The 17,274-nt window shown below is 44.7% G+C and overlaps 1 protein-coding gene and 1 long non-coding RNA gene across 3 annotated transcripts; one reads left to right on the forward strand and one right to left on the reverse strand.

Annotated features, from left to right (window-relative positions):
* Positions 1-1,318: 1,318 nt before the first annotated feature.
* LOC116269984 lies at positions 1,319-6,960 on the reverse strand. The gene is made up of 2 exons (XR_004177786.1): positions 6,657-6,960; positions 1,319-2,035 (listed from the first exon to the last, which is right to left on the reverse strand). It is a non-coding gene; the product is annotated as an uncharacterized LOC116269984 (long non-coding RNA).
* A 166-nt stretch (positions 6,961-7,126) lies between these two features.
* C13H9orf129 (chromosome 13 C9orf129 homolog) lies at positions 7,127-14,834 on the forward strand. 2 transcript variants are annotated; one of them, XM_031654037.1, is made up of 3 exons: positions 7,127-7,385; positions 13,630-13,730; positions 13,950-14,834. In XM_031654037.1, exons 2-3 carry the CDS (start codon positions 13,653-13,655, stop codon positions 14,238-14,240), a joined length of 369 nt encoding a protein of 122 aa, XP_031509897.1. In that variant the 5' UTR covers positions 7,127-7,385; positions 13,630-13,652; the 3' UTR covers positions 14,241-14,834. The 2 variants fall into 2 exon arrangements, with proteins under 2 accessions (XP_031509897.1, XP_031509898.1); XM_031654038.1 differs by having other exon boundaries at positions 7,214-7,385; positions 13,633-13,730.
* The last annotated feature ends 2,440 nt before the right edge of the window (positions 14,835-17,274 follow it).

Here is a 17,274-nt window from a genome sequence, read left to right on the forward strand (position 1 = left end):
CTGCCATTTCAAAATTATAACTGAGACGGTGAAAAAAATATATAACCTGACTGACTCCATCTTGCTTCTAACCTCCAAGCTGTCCTTGTTCATTCCTGGACTTTGGGAGGAATTTAGTTTATAGTTTAGCTTTGAAGTAAATATATTAACAGTCCTTTTTCTTTCCCAAAACACACCTCCTTACTGCCTGTGGACTAGACTGCCTAAAGCTACAAGATTATAAGTTATGGTAATTTTACTAAATAATTCAAGATGTAGCTATTTTCATTAAACCAATATCAATGTCTTATTTATTAAAGATTACACAAGCAAAGATCACTCTGTCTTGGGCTGGGTTTACAGCTTTGTAACCCTTATGCCAAATTTTGACACCTTATAGTATTTGGCAGGGATAGTATGAAATTGCTTGATTAATAAATGCAAACAAAAATGTATGCTGGCAATTCTTAAGACATTTCTAAGATTACTTTGCCAATAATTTTAAAGTTAGCTTACTTATTAAATATTTTAATTAAGTTACATAAACTTGAAAAAGCACTTGACTAGTCTTTTCCTTTTTTACTATCTGATTTCAGCACTTTTATTTCATTTTTAAGCCAATTAATGAGCACTCTTTTATATATTTTGTAGTAGTGAAATATTGTGTACACAATGCATAAATACATAGACATATTAGGCATGCCAACAGAAGTACATTTTATAGATTCATAAAAACCTGTTTTTTTCCTATTTTAGACTTTCAGATTCTTGATAACCTGTTTCACAACCCTGGGCAGTTGTCAACTAAATAGCCTTGAAATTGCCTGTTAAAGGAAGCAACTCAGGTGAAAGTCAAATAGCAAAATTTACATTATAAGGTATGGATAGAAAAAGTTTGGTGTGCTAGAGGGAAATTAAAACACATTTAATTGCCAATTAAACATAAAATTACAGAAATTATAAGGCCTTTTAAATACACACACACACACACAATGATCCTATAGCTTTTACTTCAGAACTTCTAGCCGTGAGATAAACACAAATTCACTGGCTTGCAAAAAGAACTTGTTGGATCTAAATAGTGGTTTTTGTCATAATAGAAAAAATAACAGCAGATTTAGAGCAGCCAGAAAAGAAAAAAAATAGAGAAAAAGAGGACTTAGAAACTCTATAGTTTGCAGGTCGACCTTAGGGCTTTTTCCTTGATGTAAATGTGCATGAAGACCATATTATTCTGATTTTACATAAACTTTGGCAAGTAGAGGTGCCATAAAACCTATGGAGTGCTCAAAAGGGGGTCATTCTCCTGTTTTCTCCTCATTCTTAGATTGTTTCCTGCTTTTTTTTTTTTTTTTTTTTCTCCTTAAAAAGAGGAACTGAGCTGTGGCCTAGGGTTTTTGTGTGGTGGATTTATGTGTGCTGCTTGTGCACCGGACTCCACAGTATGTCACTACTGCATCGTTTCCTCCTTCTTACATGTTTCAGTTTGTCTCTCTAGAGGTCTGTGACCTCAGAGAGGGCTCAAAACGGTGGGCGATCAGCCCTTATATGTGTTTCCTGGATGATCCATTTTTTATATTAATTTTTGCTGGAGATTTCCCTGCAAGGCTGCTGCATGTCATGGCGGGGTTAACCTCCTAGACACTCCCACGAGGCCCCCCATCACCCAGGGGCACCTTTCAGCTGGGAGGAGTAAATGCTCTTTCCCTTTGGAGCTGAGAAAATTCAGTCTCTCATTAATGTATGAAAAGAACAGTTCAGTTCCTTATGCAAATGCATACAGACAAACCAAATTAAGATTAAATTTGAGAGAAAGAGCAGTAGAGAAGATCCTTTAGAATGCATCTCCAAACTAGAATTAGGATTCTTAAACAACAACTTCAGACCAGAACAAACAACAACAAAAAAGCCAACAACAATATGATCACTGAACACTCTAATGGTAAGGAGAAATTAAGACCAGCTGGTTGTTAATCTTAACTTTAGCCAAGACAAAACTCCAGTTCAGTGACTTACCTAGGGATGGGTCTCAGGCTGAAGACTGCGCTCCACAATCCTAGAAGCAGGGAAAAAATACAAATAAACACGTCTTCCCTGTGGAAGCAAGCTCAAACTTCATACAGGAGTTCCCTGCCTTCCGTCGTTACGGAAGCAGGAAAACCTTGACCTCCTTGTGTTGGAAGCAAGTAAAACTCCAAAAAAGAGGAGTTGTACAGCAAAATAAACTTTAGATCTCAACCAAATTTTGGAAGAGCAGAGATTTTCTGGAGGTGGTGCTCTCAGACCTCAGCAAATTTTCCTATTGGTATGAGTCATAAAGTTAGCTCATGCTGGTACCAAGCATCGATAGATTTGCCAAAGGTCAGGGTCATCTCCATTCGGAATCCCTCCGTGGTTACCAAATGTGAGCCCCCAAAATTTGAGACAGGTCTCAGTTAATTTAGAAAATTTATTTTGCCAAGGTTGACAACACATGCCCGTGACACAGCCTCAGGAAGTCCTGACAACATGTACGCAAGGTAGTCGGGGCACAGCTTGGTTTTATATATTTTAGGGAGACATGAGACGTCAATCAATATATGTAAGAAATACATTGGTTCTGTCCAGAAAGACAGGGACAACTTGAAACAGGGAGTGGACTGCCAGGTCACAGGTAGGTGAGAGACAAATGGTTGTATTCTCGGGAGTTTCCGAGAAGCCTTTCTAAAGGAGGCAATCAGAATATGCATCTATCTCAGTGAGCAGAGGATGACTTTGAATAGCATGGGAGGCAGGTTTGCCCTGAGCAGTTCCCAGCTTCAATTTCTCCTCTAGCTTAGTGATTTTGGGGGCCCAAGATGTTTTCCTTTCACACTAGTATGCTAGATTGTTACTAAAAAGTAAATCTTTAATCTTTAAATAGTCTGAGAAATAAAGATCTACAGTATATAGATTACACTTTTGAAAAACTTCAGAACATTATCAATAATTTAGTAAAGGGTTCTTTTTATCACAACACCAATTCAACTATCTGGTCAAATCAGTCTTTAAGAAAAGGAGTATACATGGAATGTCCAATCTTCTTAAGTCAAATCTATACAAAGAGATTAAATCACATCAAAATATTTTTAAAATAGAGATAGGGTTTTCCTCTGTTGCCCAGGCTGGAGTGCAGTGGTGGGATCACAGCTCCCTGTAGCTTTGACCTACCTGGCTCAAGCCATCCTCCCGCCTCAGCCTGACTACAGGGTCACATCACCACACTGGACTCACTTCGTTTTTTTGTAGACACAGGGCCTTGCTATGTTGCTCAGGCTTGTCTCAAGCAATCTGCCTGCTTTGGCCTCCCAAAATGTTGGAACAGGTGTGAGCCACCACACCTAGACTAGAAATGTGTTACTTGCAGAAAGGTTCTAAAATGGCTAATCAAAGATATTGCCATACATTAATTAGTCCAAAAGATGAAAACCAATGGATTGATGTGAGTAAGGATCACCAATCAAACAAGGAAACAACACAGATGGTGAAGTACAGGTACCTTTTTCTTTGCCCATCCTTGTTAGATCAGCTGCAAGACACTGATGACAAGCTCTGTCATTTTACTAATTTTAGGACAGTCAGCTACAAACTACAACAATTACATATTCCCCAAATATCCTCTCTTTTACCTTCACTGTTTGAGTACAGGATAGTGAAATGTCAGTCCTCTTAATCATCCATTTTGCTAATGTAATGTACAAGATACATTCTACAATAAAACTTTACAGCTGCTAATATAAATAGCAGTATTCAGTTTATTCCAACTCTGAAATTAGTTCACCAAGGAAAAAAAAAAAAGAATCAGGTACAATGGGAAGGATGACTGAAAATCCAGAAATAAATATCATATTCCCAGACATTATCTTACCACTAATCATGATTTTATATTTTATACTATTACTTGAATAAATTTTGCTTTTAGAATTTTGGAATTTAAAGAATTTTATTATTCTGATACCATCAGTTGTTTGCTAACTACTTTTTCTTAAAGGTCAGTGAATTATAAAAGGCATATTTTGCAGAAAATATAAGATATCATATGTTGCATTTTAAAAATTTAATTTTAGAGTTAGAATTATACTATTTAACTACTTTCTATGCTAGGTAATGTCACAATATACTTCAAAAGAGTTACATGTAATATATAAATAGTCACGAAATATAGATTATATGTATAACTAATACCCATGGGTGTGGAAAAAACACCATTCACTCCCAGTATCATATGCAATAAAAGGCATGTTTACTAACCCATTTACAAGAGCACATTTGCAATCTTTCTTCTACTGGCTCAGCCTCTTTTTAATGAATGTCCACAATCACTAAGTGATACCGTGGCAAACTGTACTCTTCCAAGACTCCCCAGAGACAATCAGCATCACATTTTAATTCCAAAGACCGTAAAAAATGTACATTGTAGGAAAAAATAACTTTCAACAAGAGTCACTTTTTCTGACCTTGTCAACCTGTGAATCAGCTGTTCTTGGAGGCACAGCTGTTTAGACACGACACCCTTCCTTCAGACGATGTGATCTTAAGGAATTTAGTAATTATGTGATTTACCAACATAAGACAGTATTTACTGACATGACCAGACAAACTGAAAAGGCCTTCTCACCTACTCCTGGAGTCCTCCCAGATTCCAGACACCCAGTGTAAGAAAACAGGTGTTGAAAGCTCTGCTGTCACTTCTGTAAAAGCAAACTAAGTATGGCCTGAGAAAGACTCTGTACTTCTATATTTGGGTTCTTGTGGACAAACTGTAAGGTAGCTTAATAGGAAGACAAGATTGAAAACCTAATTTAGGAGTCTGTGCCTGTAACAACAGCTGAGTCTTGACCATACTTCAACCACTCATACACTGATAAGTGTTCAAACTGTGTTCAAATACGGCAAATGCCAACCTGTAACCAATCCAGCTGTTTCTCTACCTCACTGCCAATTCCTTTCTTTCTTTCTTTTTTATTTTTTTGAGATGGAGTTTTGCTCTTGTTGCCCAGCCTGTAGTGCAATGGCGTGATCTCAGCTCACTGCAATCTCTGCCTCTTGAGTTCAAGCGATTCTCCTGCCTCAGCCTCCTGAGTAGCTGGGACTACAGGAGCCTGCCACCACACCCAGCTAATTTCTGTATTTTTAGTAGAGACAGGGTTTTACCATGTTGGCCAAGATGGTCTCGATCTCCTGACCTTGTGATCCACCCACCTTGGCCAATTATATTTTTAGAAGGCCTGTACACTTGGAAAAGACTGTTCTAATAATTAGAATAACTTGTCTCATTATTTATTTAGAAATGCTATATTTAAAAGTAGGCTAGGCCGGGCACAGTGCACTTTGGGAAGCCAAGGGGGTGTGGATCACCTGAGGTCAGGAGAGGGAGACCAGCCTGACCAACATGGTGAAACCCCATCTCAACTAAAAATACAAAAATTAGCCAAGCATGGTGGCAGGTGCCTGTAATCCCAGCTACTTGGGATACTAAAGCAGGAGAATCACTTGAACCTGGGAGGCAGAGGTTTCAGTGAGCTGAGGTCATGCCATTGCACTTCAGCCTGGGCAACAAGAATGAAACTCTGCCTCAAAACATAAAAGAATGAAAGTAGGCCAACAACAGGAATTTTGCAGTTGCACAACAGAGAATGTAAATGAATTAACATTCAGTGTCCATGGCATGTTACATACTGTGACTTACCCCATCTACTCTGAACCATTTACTCCATCCATGTGGTGGCTCAAAGAGAGTTTCCGTGTTAATCCCACAATGAACCTCAATAACTCTCACATCACAGTGGTTGTAAACATTTGTTAATGGAAAAAGAATGTTTTTCCTAAAACAGCTACATAACACTAAGACTACTCAAATTTCTAAATAATCCCTTACAAGACAGCCTGGCAGCTTCCTTTTCATACATTAACATGTGGCGCCTATTGTAAAAGCTCTTTAACAGTGACTGTCGAAACAGCTTCCTCGTTATTCATATAATGTTTCTTCTTTTTTTTAAGTTTTCAAATTGGTTTTAGAAAAACTTAAACACTGATGAATTTGGGCCGCTATCAAATCCTTAAGAAGCATTTTTGCCAAGTAAGATGGGCAAATGTCCTACATCTGCTAAATATGATATGAGAGGCCATGCACTTTTGAAAAAAATAAATGATTTCCAACAGTCGCTGAGCCCCCCCCTTTTTTTTTTTTCTGTTTCTGTTTCTTTTCTTTTCTTTTTTTCTTTTTTTCCAGACAGTCTCCCAGGCTGGAGTGCAGTGGTGCAGTCTCCGCTCACTGCAACCTCCGCCTCCTGGGTTCAAACGATTCTCCTGCCTCAGCCTCCCGAGTAGCTGGGACGATGCTCAACTAATTTTTGTATTTTTAGTAGAGAAGGGGTGTCACCATGTTGGCCAGGCTGGTCTCGAACTCCTGACCTCAAGTGTTCCACCTGCCTCGGCCTCCCCAAGTGCTGGAATTACAGGCGTGAGCCACCGCACCTGGCCTAGCCTTTTAGTTTAAAAATTATTTCAGTGTTATTTTCACACTCTACGTTTGATAATACAATTTTTTTTGAGGCCGTTAGGTTTAAAGCATATTTTTTAAGAGCCGACCTGGCACATAAAGCCGGCCAGTCTGTACTGCTGATGACCCCCAGTAGATTTGGGGCGCTGACGCTTACTTCACTGTGAGGAACCATATCCGAAAGGGATGGTGCTGGAAGGCAGGCGGGAAACCGGTGTGGGAGCAGAAGAGGAAGCCGTCGACGAGGAAGGAGCGGGTGTGGGACGCCGAGAGCGAAGGGCCCTCAGAGGAGCGAAGAGCGGAGCGCAGCGCGGGCGGAACCGGCGGGAAGCGCGTGGGAAAGGCCGTGTTTTCAAATGAGGCGGGCGCCGGGAGAGGCGAGCCTGGCTGGGGGCGCCCCGCCGCGCTCTGGTGGGAAGAGCTCCCTGCAGACTGAAGCCGAGAGGAGGCGGCAGCGGACCTCCAGGCGTCCCTGCAAACCCCCGTTCTCTCCCCGCGCCCCTCGAGGCCCCCAGCCCGGCGGCAGCAGGAAGGCGCAGGATTCGGAGCTCACAGGCCCGGGCCCGCGGCCGCCTTCCCCTCCGTGGCTAGGGGGCGTCGGCTGAGGCGGGGCGGAGGCGGGGACCGGGGTACCTCGCTTGCGCAGCCTGGAGCCCGCGCTGGGCCCAGCACGACCCTGCCTTGGCTGCTGCCCCCCGAGGCTCCAGCGCCGCCGGAGCCTCACGCCGCCGCCTTCTCTCCAGCCCAGCCCCGCCGCGGCCGCTGCCGCCTGCCGAGCATTTTCCAGCCCCCAAGCCCTGAGAATCAGCTCTGGGATGTAACAGAGCAAGCGGACATTATCCTGGGACCAGCAAGCCTCCGTCACTGCAGCCACCACACTACGTGGGTGAGTAAACGCCTCTGGGATCAGCGTGGACCATGCGGTAATCCAAAGAGGTTGAAATATTCATTCACCGTAAAATCTTACAGATTTATTCCCTTGAAACGTGATTTTCTGCAGTCGTACAGCCTGAGACAGCCGACTGCTCTAGCAAAAGGGCCAAAGGATAGAGGCAGGTCCTCTAGGGAAGAAAGAGTGAAAACGTGAGAGAGGCCACATGGCGGCCCACACTGTCCCAGGCCAGGCCTGGCTGACCGCTGGACGGCTTGATCCATCCGGTGCACGTTCTGGCCTATTGTGGTCAGGGCAGGAGCGGAGCCCCCCCACCCCAGGCCTCCTGCAGAGGAGTGGGCTCAGCAGGGGGCAGGGACGGCCTTGGGGGTTGGGGACTGACCAAGCCTGGGGACTAGGACTGGTAAGTGGGGCCCATTATAGAAGCCGGTGACCACTTCCTTATTTTCTCCAGAGATGATATGATACTCCACAGTGTGGAGGTGCCATATTTAGCCATGTCCCTGCTGTCAGCATCAATAGTATGTTTTTTGCTATTATTATGACTTTTGAACCCAAATGCCCATCAATGATAGACTGGATAAAGAAAATGTGGTACATATACAACATGGAATATTATGCAGCCATAAAAAGGAATGAGATCAGGTCAGGCATGGTGGCTCACGCCTGTAATCCCATCACTTTGGGAGGCCAAGGTGGGAGGATCACTTGAGGCCAGGAGTTTAAGACCTGCCTGGCCAACATGGCAAAACCCCGTCTCTACTAAAAACATTATACAAAAAGCCTGGCATGGTGGTGCGCACCTGTAATCCCAGCTACGCGGGAGCCTGAGGCACAAGAATCGCTTGAACCTGGGAGCCGGAGGCTGCAGTGAGCTGAGATTGCTCTGGTGCACTCCAGCCTGAGCGACAGAGCAAGACCCTGTCTCAAAAAAAAAAAAAAAAAAGAATGAGATCATGGCCTTTGCAGGGACATGGAAAGAGCTGGAAGCCATTATCCTCAGCAAACTAACAGAAACAGAAAACCAAATACCACATGCTCTAACTTGTAAGTGCGAGCTGAACAATGAGAACATACGGACACAGGGAGGGGAACAAGACACACTGCAGCCTGTTGGGGGTTGAGGTGTGGGGAGGGAGAGCGTCGGGAAAAATAGCTAATGCATGCTGGGCTTAATACCTAGGTGATGGGTTGACAGGTGCAGCAAACCACCATGGCACATGTTTACCTATGTAACAAACCTGCACATCCTGCACATGTACCCCAGAACTTAAAATAAAAATTAACATTAAAAAAGAATTTTATTTTCACCAGGTATTCAATATTACACTTTTGCCGTATTTTACTAATAACTTTAAATTTTTGACATTCCTTAAAAATGTGTTCCATTAAATCCTCACTTTGTCCTATAACTTTGCTTACTACACTCGTCCTTTCCTAGGTTTTCACTGAAGTTTTTTTTGTGGTTGTTAAGAAAACCTGTTAACATAACAAAAAATAGAAGGAACAGTAGAATGAGTGGTGGCATACCTACTTCAGGTTACACAAATGGCAACCTGTGCTTTAGATCATTCTTTTATTTAAAAAGAGATACATCAGGCCTAAGTCATGTACAGCCCCCTTGAATATGTTTTTAGATTTTCTCACCTCATACCTATGGGATAATTAATAGCATTGCTTTGCTTTTTAATTAAAGGCTGTATTGTACATGCCAGTCTGCACTTGCTCTTTTTGAGATGTGTCCTTGTTCATCTTTATCAGTTTTGTTGTTGTCGTCGTTGTTGTTTGAGACAGAGTCACACTCTGTCGTCCAGGCTGTAGTGCAGTGGCGCGATCTTGGCTCACTGCAGCTTCTGCTTCCTGGGTTCAAGTGATTCTTCTGCCTCAGCCTCCTGAGTAGCTGGGATTACAGGTGTGTACGCCTGGCTAATTTTTGTGTATTTAGTAGAGACAGGGTTTCAGCATGTTGGCCAGGCTGGTCTCGAACTGCTGATCTCACGTGATCCACCCGTCTCAGCCTCCCAATGTGCTGGGATTACAAGCATGAGCCATCACGCCCGGCCAGTTTTTATCTTTAAAGCTAATGCAGATGACATTGATGTTAAGCCCTGGAGGCTGACAGAATAAAGGGCACCAGAGGGAAGTCAGGGCATTACTCTCTTTGAGTAGAAAGGCCACTCATCTTGCGCTTCTGGTCCAGAATTCCCAAGTAGGAAATTGGATTCTCCTGCTGGTGCTGGGGACTTTGCTTTCAGTGTCTGCTCTGCGACCTTTCACTCCATTTTCAGTGAGTTCGTGGTAGCTAGAGTGAAGTAGGAAGTGACACAGGCTGCCTGATCTTGTGGCTGTTTTGGAAGGTCATTTTTATTTTGAATTTAAAACTCAAATGTTTTGGAAGAACCCTCCTTTGAGCCATTGTGTGATTTAAAAGACTGCAGCGTGTGTCTTCCCAAAGTGGATGCATTTAGGTTTATTAACGTTGAGTTTGTTATTGGCGTTTCAGTATTTGGTAACAAATGAGGAATGTCAGTTCAGTGTACCAGTGACTTCAAAATAGAGAGCTGGTAGAGTTTCCTTTTAGGTTGTGCTTTTCCAAAATCCACAAATGGTCAGAAACTCATTTATCTTGTTTCATCATAGACTTACAAAACACATTTCGGTGCCTAAATGGGATTTGGGATTTCTGTTTGCTTTTTGTGTTGCTTTTGTGAGTGTGTAGAGACAGGGTCTTGATGTGTTGTCTGGGCTGATCTGAACTGCTTCAGCCTCCCCGTGTCAGGATTGTAGGCAGGAGCCGCCGTAACCAGCCTTAATGAGGTGTAATGTTTCTATTGTGCCTTCTTGAACCTCGCTCAATCAGTACACATATTCTGTTCAAACTGAATAATTGAACCCAGGAACTGAATACATTTAGGTAAAACTTGCTACTTGAGACTTGGGCACCGGGTGGATTTGAATGATGCCGTATTCGTGATGTCTATCCTCTCACTATCCACATTCAGGGATGGAAGAGATTTGGAGAGTGAGGAATGCTTATAGTGAAGTTCAGCCCAGCTCCCTGCTGTAGAATGTTCTTGTACGAGCAGTCGAGCAGTCAGTAAAGCAACCCTTTTCATTGTTGAACTGCTCTCGTTCTTAGAACGTTCTTGTTTCTGTTGACTTGAAATTTACTTCTGTGGTTTAATTTTTCCCGCTGTTCTGAATTCTTTCACGTGCCGCACAGGACGTGCCTGTTCACTGAGTTCATAATCTTACTTCTCATGGGCCTTGCACTTAGCCTTCTTCAAGCTCGTCATCCCTCAGGTTTTGCCTCCTCCTGTCACCAGGCCTTGTCGTCTGGGCACTGGCATCTGGCTCTTCCCATGGAGTCTGGCCAGCACCGCAGGCTCTGGACCAGCATCAGCTGCCCCTGGGCTCTTAGCTCTTGGGAGTTGCTCCTCCATCCTTTGCCTGCCTGGGCACTGACCTTGCACCTGGTCTCAGTCCAGGCTCGGCCCCGGCTCTGCTGGTCCTCTTCTCCCTACAGGATGGCCAGCCGCCGCGCCCTCCCACTGTGCTCCAGGCCCCACCCGGCCTCTCTGGACACTGGATCTGTAGTGTAATGGGAACAGGTCACATGACAGTTTCCTTTCTATACCTTTTTATCTTCTGTAGACTATTGAGATTTAGTAAACATGTCCGCTTATACATGCTTAAAATGGTTGGAAAGTTTTGCCTTGTCTATGTTTGCAAGCAACAAAAACTAAAGGTGGTAGGAATTATATTGACTTATTTAATCTTGGAGTCAACATTTTCAAAGCTATATTTTTTTTGGTAACACCTGAAAATTATAGTGTCTGCCTGTATAATTTTTTTTTTTTTGCCCATATAGTTGGTTTTTTTTTTTTTTTAAGACTTACTTTGTAGTCTTTTTTGTTTTGTTTAACATAACGTTTCAGAATAATATGCCAAGTAATGGATGAGCATTTGTTAGGTTGGGCTAGGAATGGGGACTGGGGTAAGGCCGACTATAGTTCTAAGAGGTTCCAGTTTAACACCATTCCTTTGGGAATTGTATCTTATTTTAATTCAGAGCAAAAGCCACACAGCCGCATATAGGCGTAAGTGATTCTTTTGAGGAAGTGGGTAACTGAGCTGTAAAAAGTTCTTCATCTCCATCTGAGACCACCTCATCCTGGACTTCATTGTCCATATCACTATCAACATTTTGGTCAAAAGCTTTCAACAAGGCTCTAGGAAGTTCCAAAGCTTCCCATATCTTCCTGTCTTCTTCTGAGACCTCCAAACTGTTCCAACCTGTGCCTGTCACCTAGTTCCAAAGTTGCTTCCACATTTTGGGGTATCATTATAGCTGTACCCCACTCTCTTCAGTACTACTGTATTAGTCCATTTTCATACTAGTATAAAGAAACTTTCCTGGGACTGTATAATTGATAAAGGAAAGAGGTTTAGTTGACTAACAGTTCAGCATGGCTGGGGAGGCCTCAGGAAACTTACAATCCTGGCAAAAGCAAAGGAGAAGCAAGGCGCTTTCTTCACAAGGTGGTACAAAGGAAAAGTGCCGAGCAAAGGGGAAGGAGCCCCTTATAAAACCATCAGATCTTGTGAGCACTCAGTCACTATCACAAGAACAGCTTAGGAAAACGACCCCCATGATCCAGTTACCTCCACCTGGTGTCTCCTGACACACAGGGATTATGGGTACTATAAAGATTATAATTAAAGATGAGATTTGGGTGGGGACCTGAAGCCTAAGCATATCACCTGGTGTTCAGATGAAGAGGTTGTAGAAGCATATCTACTGAGTAAAGAGGGAAACTGGAGTCAGGAAGCTTTAGGCTTGGTTTTCTCCCACATTTAAAACAAACCCAAGGAAAAGATGGTGCAACCGGGTGAGCACCTGGCAGATCAGTTGTGTCTCACACAGGTCTTCTATTTTCTCTGTGTCTTCAATAGTATATGTCTTACTGACACCACCTCAGGGCTCCTGGCATCCCCCAGCCCAGTCTTCAGCCTGACACATCACAGGCGCTCAGCCCCTAAGTATTCCAAGAGGGAGTGCAGCTCCTGGGGGTCCATGTCCCATGTCCTCGTGTCTCCTGCTGGTGGTGTTTGGAAGCACTGTTGACATCTGGGCCCCAGTCTGTCCTTGTTACTGCGGGTCTCGTGCCGTCTCTGGAACAGCCCTTTATGGGCACCATCTACTCACTCATTCGCTTCTGTTGGCTGACATGGCCCCTGAGCTCTCTTCCTGTCCTTAGACCCCTCAAGGCCAGCTGCAATGTTGAGTGTGGAGGTTTCCAGGCCCTGCTTTCCTTCCCAGCTTCAGGCTGGCCCGGCTCCTTGTCCTGCTGTCCTGCTTCAGTTCCTCCGCGTGGCTATCCGTTCCCAAACAGGTTTCTTCACTTTTGCAAGGTGGCGGGAATGAAGACTAGCACGTGCCGGCACACATCAGGACAGGTTTACGAAATTAGGTTTTAAGAGAACACAGAATCCCAAATTAGTCATCTTGTAATACGTGTTAAAGTGTGTCACCTAATTGCTGAACAATGAAAAACAATTCCTTTTATATTTAAAAAACTCACTAGTTAGCTGAGAACCTAATGGTAGTTGCAACTTTTCTTCTTTTCTTTTCTTTTCTTTCGAGATGGAGTCTCGCTCTGTCGCCCGGGCTGGAGTGCAGTGGCGCCATCTCGGCTCACTGCAAGCTCCGCCTCCCAGGTTTACGCCATTCTCCTGCCTCAGCCTCCCGAGTAGCTGGGACTACAGGCGCCCGCCACCACGCCCGGCTAATTTTTTGTATTTTTGGTAGAGACAAGGTTTCACCGTGTTAGTGAGGACGGTCCCGATCCCGCCTCGGCCTCCCAAAGTGCTGGGATTACAGGCGTGAGCCACCGCGCCCGGCCGCAATGTACTTTAAACAGAAGAGTCCTTTTGCTTGACAAAGGTAAAGGAAACTGTTCGGTCCGAGAGCAGAACCACTAAGGCAAATTCACCGAGAGATCTGGAAAGTTAGAATCCCAGTCCCAGTCCATCAAATCGAGCATCATAAAATTAAGTTGTCCTTACTGTGAAATGGCAATTTGTAATGATTTCTGAGAAGTGGGACCCATGGTGGTGTCGATGTCTGAGCCAGGTGAGGGTGAGATCCCTGGCGCCATGGGCTGGCCGCCAGGATGCCCTGGGAAACGCCTTCTGTTCACAGCTGTGTGATTCTTTTCTTTCCGTGTTGGTGAAGCAGCCAGACCCGGTCCGTTTGGAATGCCTGGGATGGTGCCGCCGCATGTTCCTCCTCAGATGCTCAACATTCCGCAGACCTCTCTGCAAGCAAAGCCCGTGGTAAGGCCTTCCCTGCGTGCGCTGGGTCGGGTGGCCGGTCTCAGACACGGTGTGTGCATTGAATTTCAGTGAATGCCAAAATAAGTTCCTAAGCTCTTGAATTGATGTGTGAAATAGATGCCAGTGTTTGTTGAAATAAAAATGAGCCGGGAAACGTCGGCCTGGGCCTGAGTCGGGTCCTGCTGGCCACGTGCGCGTGACCTGTGCCCTTCGCTTCAGGCCCCACAGGTACCCAGCCCAGGGGGCGCCCCGGGCCAGGGTCCATACCCGTACAGCCTCTCTGAGCCAGCACCTCTCACGTTGGACACGAGCGGGAAGAATCTGACGGAGCAGAACAGCTACAGCAACATTCCTCACGAAGGGAAGCACACGCCGCTGTATGAGCGGTCCTCGCCCATCAACCCGGCCCAGAGCGGCAGCCCCAACCACGTGGATTCCGCCTACTTCCCTGGCTCTTCTACATCGTCATCTTCCGACAACGACGAGGGCAGCGGAGGGGCGACAAAGTGAGTGGTGCACAGGTTGTGGGGTGCTTCCTGGCGGGTAGTGACCTGGGGAAGCTGCCTTCTGGCCTGCCAGCCCAGCTGGTGTTGTGCTCAAAGATGTAGTTTGTTGCAGGTGGGTGATGGTCAGTCTGTACTCAGACGGGGGCTCCTTGGACAGAGAGGAGAGAGGAAGAGTTCTTTGAAAGTTTCCATGATTTAAAACCTGCATCATCCCAGCCCCATGGCCTGGAGCCACAGGAACCTTTCTGGGGAGGAATTTGACAAGAACTGGTTTGTGTGATGCCCCAAACATGGGGCCATTTGTCCGGTGTGGTGCCACTCACACCCACCACAGCAACCCCCTGCCGACCCCCGAAACATTGATCTCCTGGCTCCTGGATCAAGGGAGCTCTGAATTTCCTCTCCTTCTCCTAAACTCAGCAGATCAGAGGACACTTTTGAAATAACACTGTTTGTCCAAGCAAAACCCTAGAAAGCTGCCTAGACCCGGGCTGATTGTTTCCTTACAGGAGTATTTTAAACACTGTGTGGACTGGACGTGGTGGCACATGCCTGTAATCCCAGCACTTTTGGGGGCCAAGGTGGGTGGATCACCTGAGGTCAGGAGTTCGAGACCAGCCTGGCCAACATGGCAAAACCCCATCTCTACTAAAAATACAAAATTAGCTGGGTATGGTAGCATGTGCCTGTAGTCCCAGCTACTCAGGAGGCTGAGTCAGGAGAATCACTTGAACCCAGGAAGTGGAGGTTAAAGTGAGCTGAGATGTCACCAGTGCACTCCGGCCTGGGTAACGGAGCGAGACTCTATCTCAAAAAAAAATAATAATAATAATAAAAACACTGTGTGTCCTTGAGTAAATGAGTACGCAAATATATAGTTGGTTTCTGATTGAAGAGGCTGGGTGTGGTGCCTCACACCTGTAATCCCAGCACTTTGGGAGTCAGTGGCGGGTAGATCACTTGAGTTCAGGAGTTTAAGACCAGCTTGGCCAACATGGTGAAACCCCATCTCTACTAAAAACATAAAAACTAGCCGGGCGTGGTGGAATTCGCCTGTAATCCCAGCTACTGTGGAGGCTGAGGCAGGAGAATCACTTGAACCTGGGAGTCAGAGGCTGCAGTGAGCCGAGATCACACGACTGCACTCCAGCCTGGGTGACAGAGCAAAACTCCATCTCTGAAAAAAAAAATTCTGATCAAGGAAATTTTAAATTTGTATTCCTCCCCTACCTTTAAACTGTCTTATATTAAAAAAAAAAAAGATAAGAAAGAGAAAGAAAATGTTTTTCCTTTAAGTCAGTGTCTCCTTTTCCTTAGTGTAAACTCTACAGAGTAGATAACCAGGGCTGGTTGATGTTACATCTATTTCTGATGTAAGAAATCTAACAGATGTAGTTGTCAGTTTCCATGCCGGTTCTTACCTGGAGTGTCACCTGAGGCAGGTGATCTTTCCTCTCTGTCCTCTGTCCATCTGTAAAATGGGAACGAATGTCTGTTGACCCAGGGCAGAGGTTACTGAAGGGCTCTCTGCCATCCAGGGATGCATACCCTGTTTATGGCAAAGAAGTATAAAATTAATAAATGTTTATTTGTTGTATGTGCAGAGAAGTGTAAAATTAATAAATGTTTATTTGCTATGTGTGCAGTGCTAAAACTCTAAAATGAAGTAAAGAGTTGCAATTGAATATTCAAAGTTTTAACCTCTAACAAGAACAACCGCAAGATGGTCTTAGAAGCCCTTATGCACTAGAATTCTAAGGCATGTGCATTTTGTTGTAAAATGTGACTCAGGTAGCAAGATCAAAGTGTCTATCCATACAGTTTTCATCTTAGTGAGAAATGTTCTTTCTGAACTCTGAAACATAGGTAAGAAGTAAGACAAAAAGCAGTAAGCTTTATGACCCCAACAAGAGTTCAGTGCTAGTGATGGAGATGTGGAAACCAGGTCAGGGTGCTGACTTGGGGATGTAGGTGGTGACTGGAGCACGTCTCAGCTGAGGTGCTTGTTCCTCCAGCGGGGAAGGAATGAGAAGAATGTGAGTTGCCCATCTAATTTGGCAAGTTGTCTATATTAGTCTATTCTCATGCTGCTAATAAAGAGATACCCAAGACTGGGTAACTTACAAAGGAAAGAGGTTTAATTGACTCAGAGTTCCACATGGCTGGAGAGGCCTCATGATCATGGTGGATGGCAAAGGAGGAGCAAAGTCACGTCTTGCATGGCAGCAGGCAAGAGAGCATGTGCAGGGGAACTCCCCTTTATAAACTATCAGATCTTGGAAGATTTATTCATTATCATGAGAATAGCACAGGGAAGACATTCAGTGACCTTCCACCAGATACCTACATGACCCGTGGGAATTATGGGAGCTACAATTCAAGATGAGATTTGGGTGGGGACACAGCCAAACCATATCGTCGTCTTTGTTAGGATGAGCTGAACTTGGAGTGAGTAGGACTGCCTGAGCATGTCCTGTCTTTTCTGGGTATGCACTTCCTACCTGTCTGTGAAGGTTCTGATCAGCTTTTTGGAGTTCTGGGCATCTGGCCTCCCTCTGACCTCTTGCAGTGCTTATCGTCTTTATCCCTGGTATGGCATCTTTACTGTTTTCTGGAGATGCGTCTTGTTTCTGCCACTGGAATTTGACCTGCTCAGAGGCTTGCGTTTTCCGATCCTTGTGGTATGAAATGCCGTGAAGAATGCAGGGTACACCCTGTAATCAAAAGATTGGATTCAAGCTGTGTGACTTAGCAGTGACTTAATTTCCTTGAATCTGTTTCTACTTTTATTATAATAAAGAAGAGACAGACATGTTAGACCTGAGATGAACGAAGGCAGAGGAGACAAGGGTGCTTGTTCCTGAAGGCTTTGGGGTCAGAAACTAGCATTCAACTTGGGGTCAAACCCTTGATCACGGGCATCCTTTGCTTCTGGCAGGTGCACGGGTGTGACTTGGATTTATGTGTCCACAGCTAGCAAATAGGGACGATGTTCATGGTTTCCTGCAAGAGTTCTAGCGTGTTGAATGCGTTGTATG

The sequence above is a fragment of the Papio anubis genome, chromosome 13 (assembly GCF_008728515.1).
Source record: "Papio anubis isolate 15944 chromosome 13, Panubis1.0, whole genome shotgun sequence".
Lineage (NCBI taxonomy): Eukaryota > Metazoa > Chordata > Mammalia > Primates > Cercopithecidae > Papio > Papio anubis.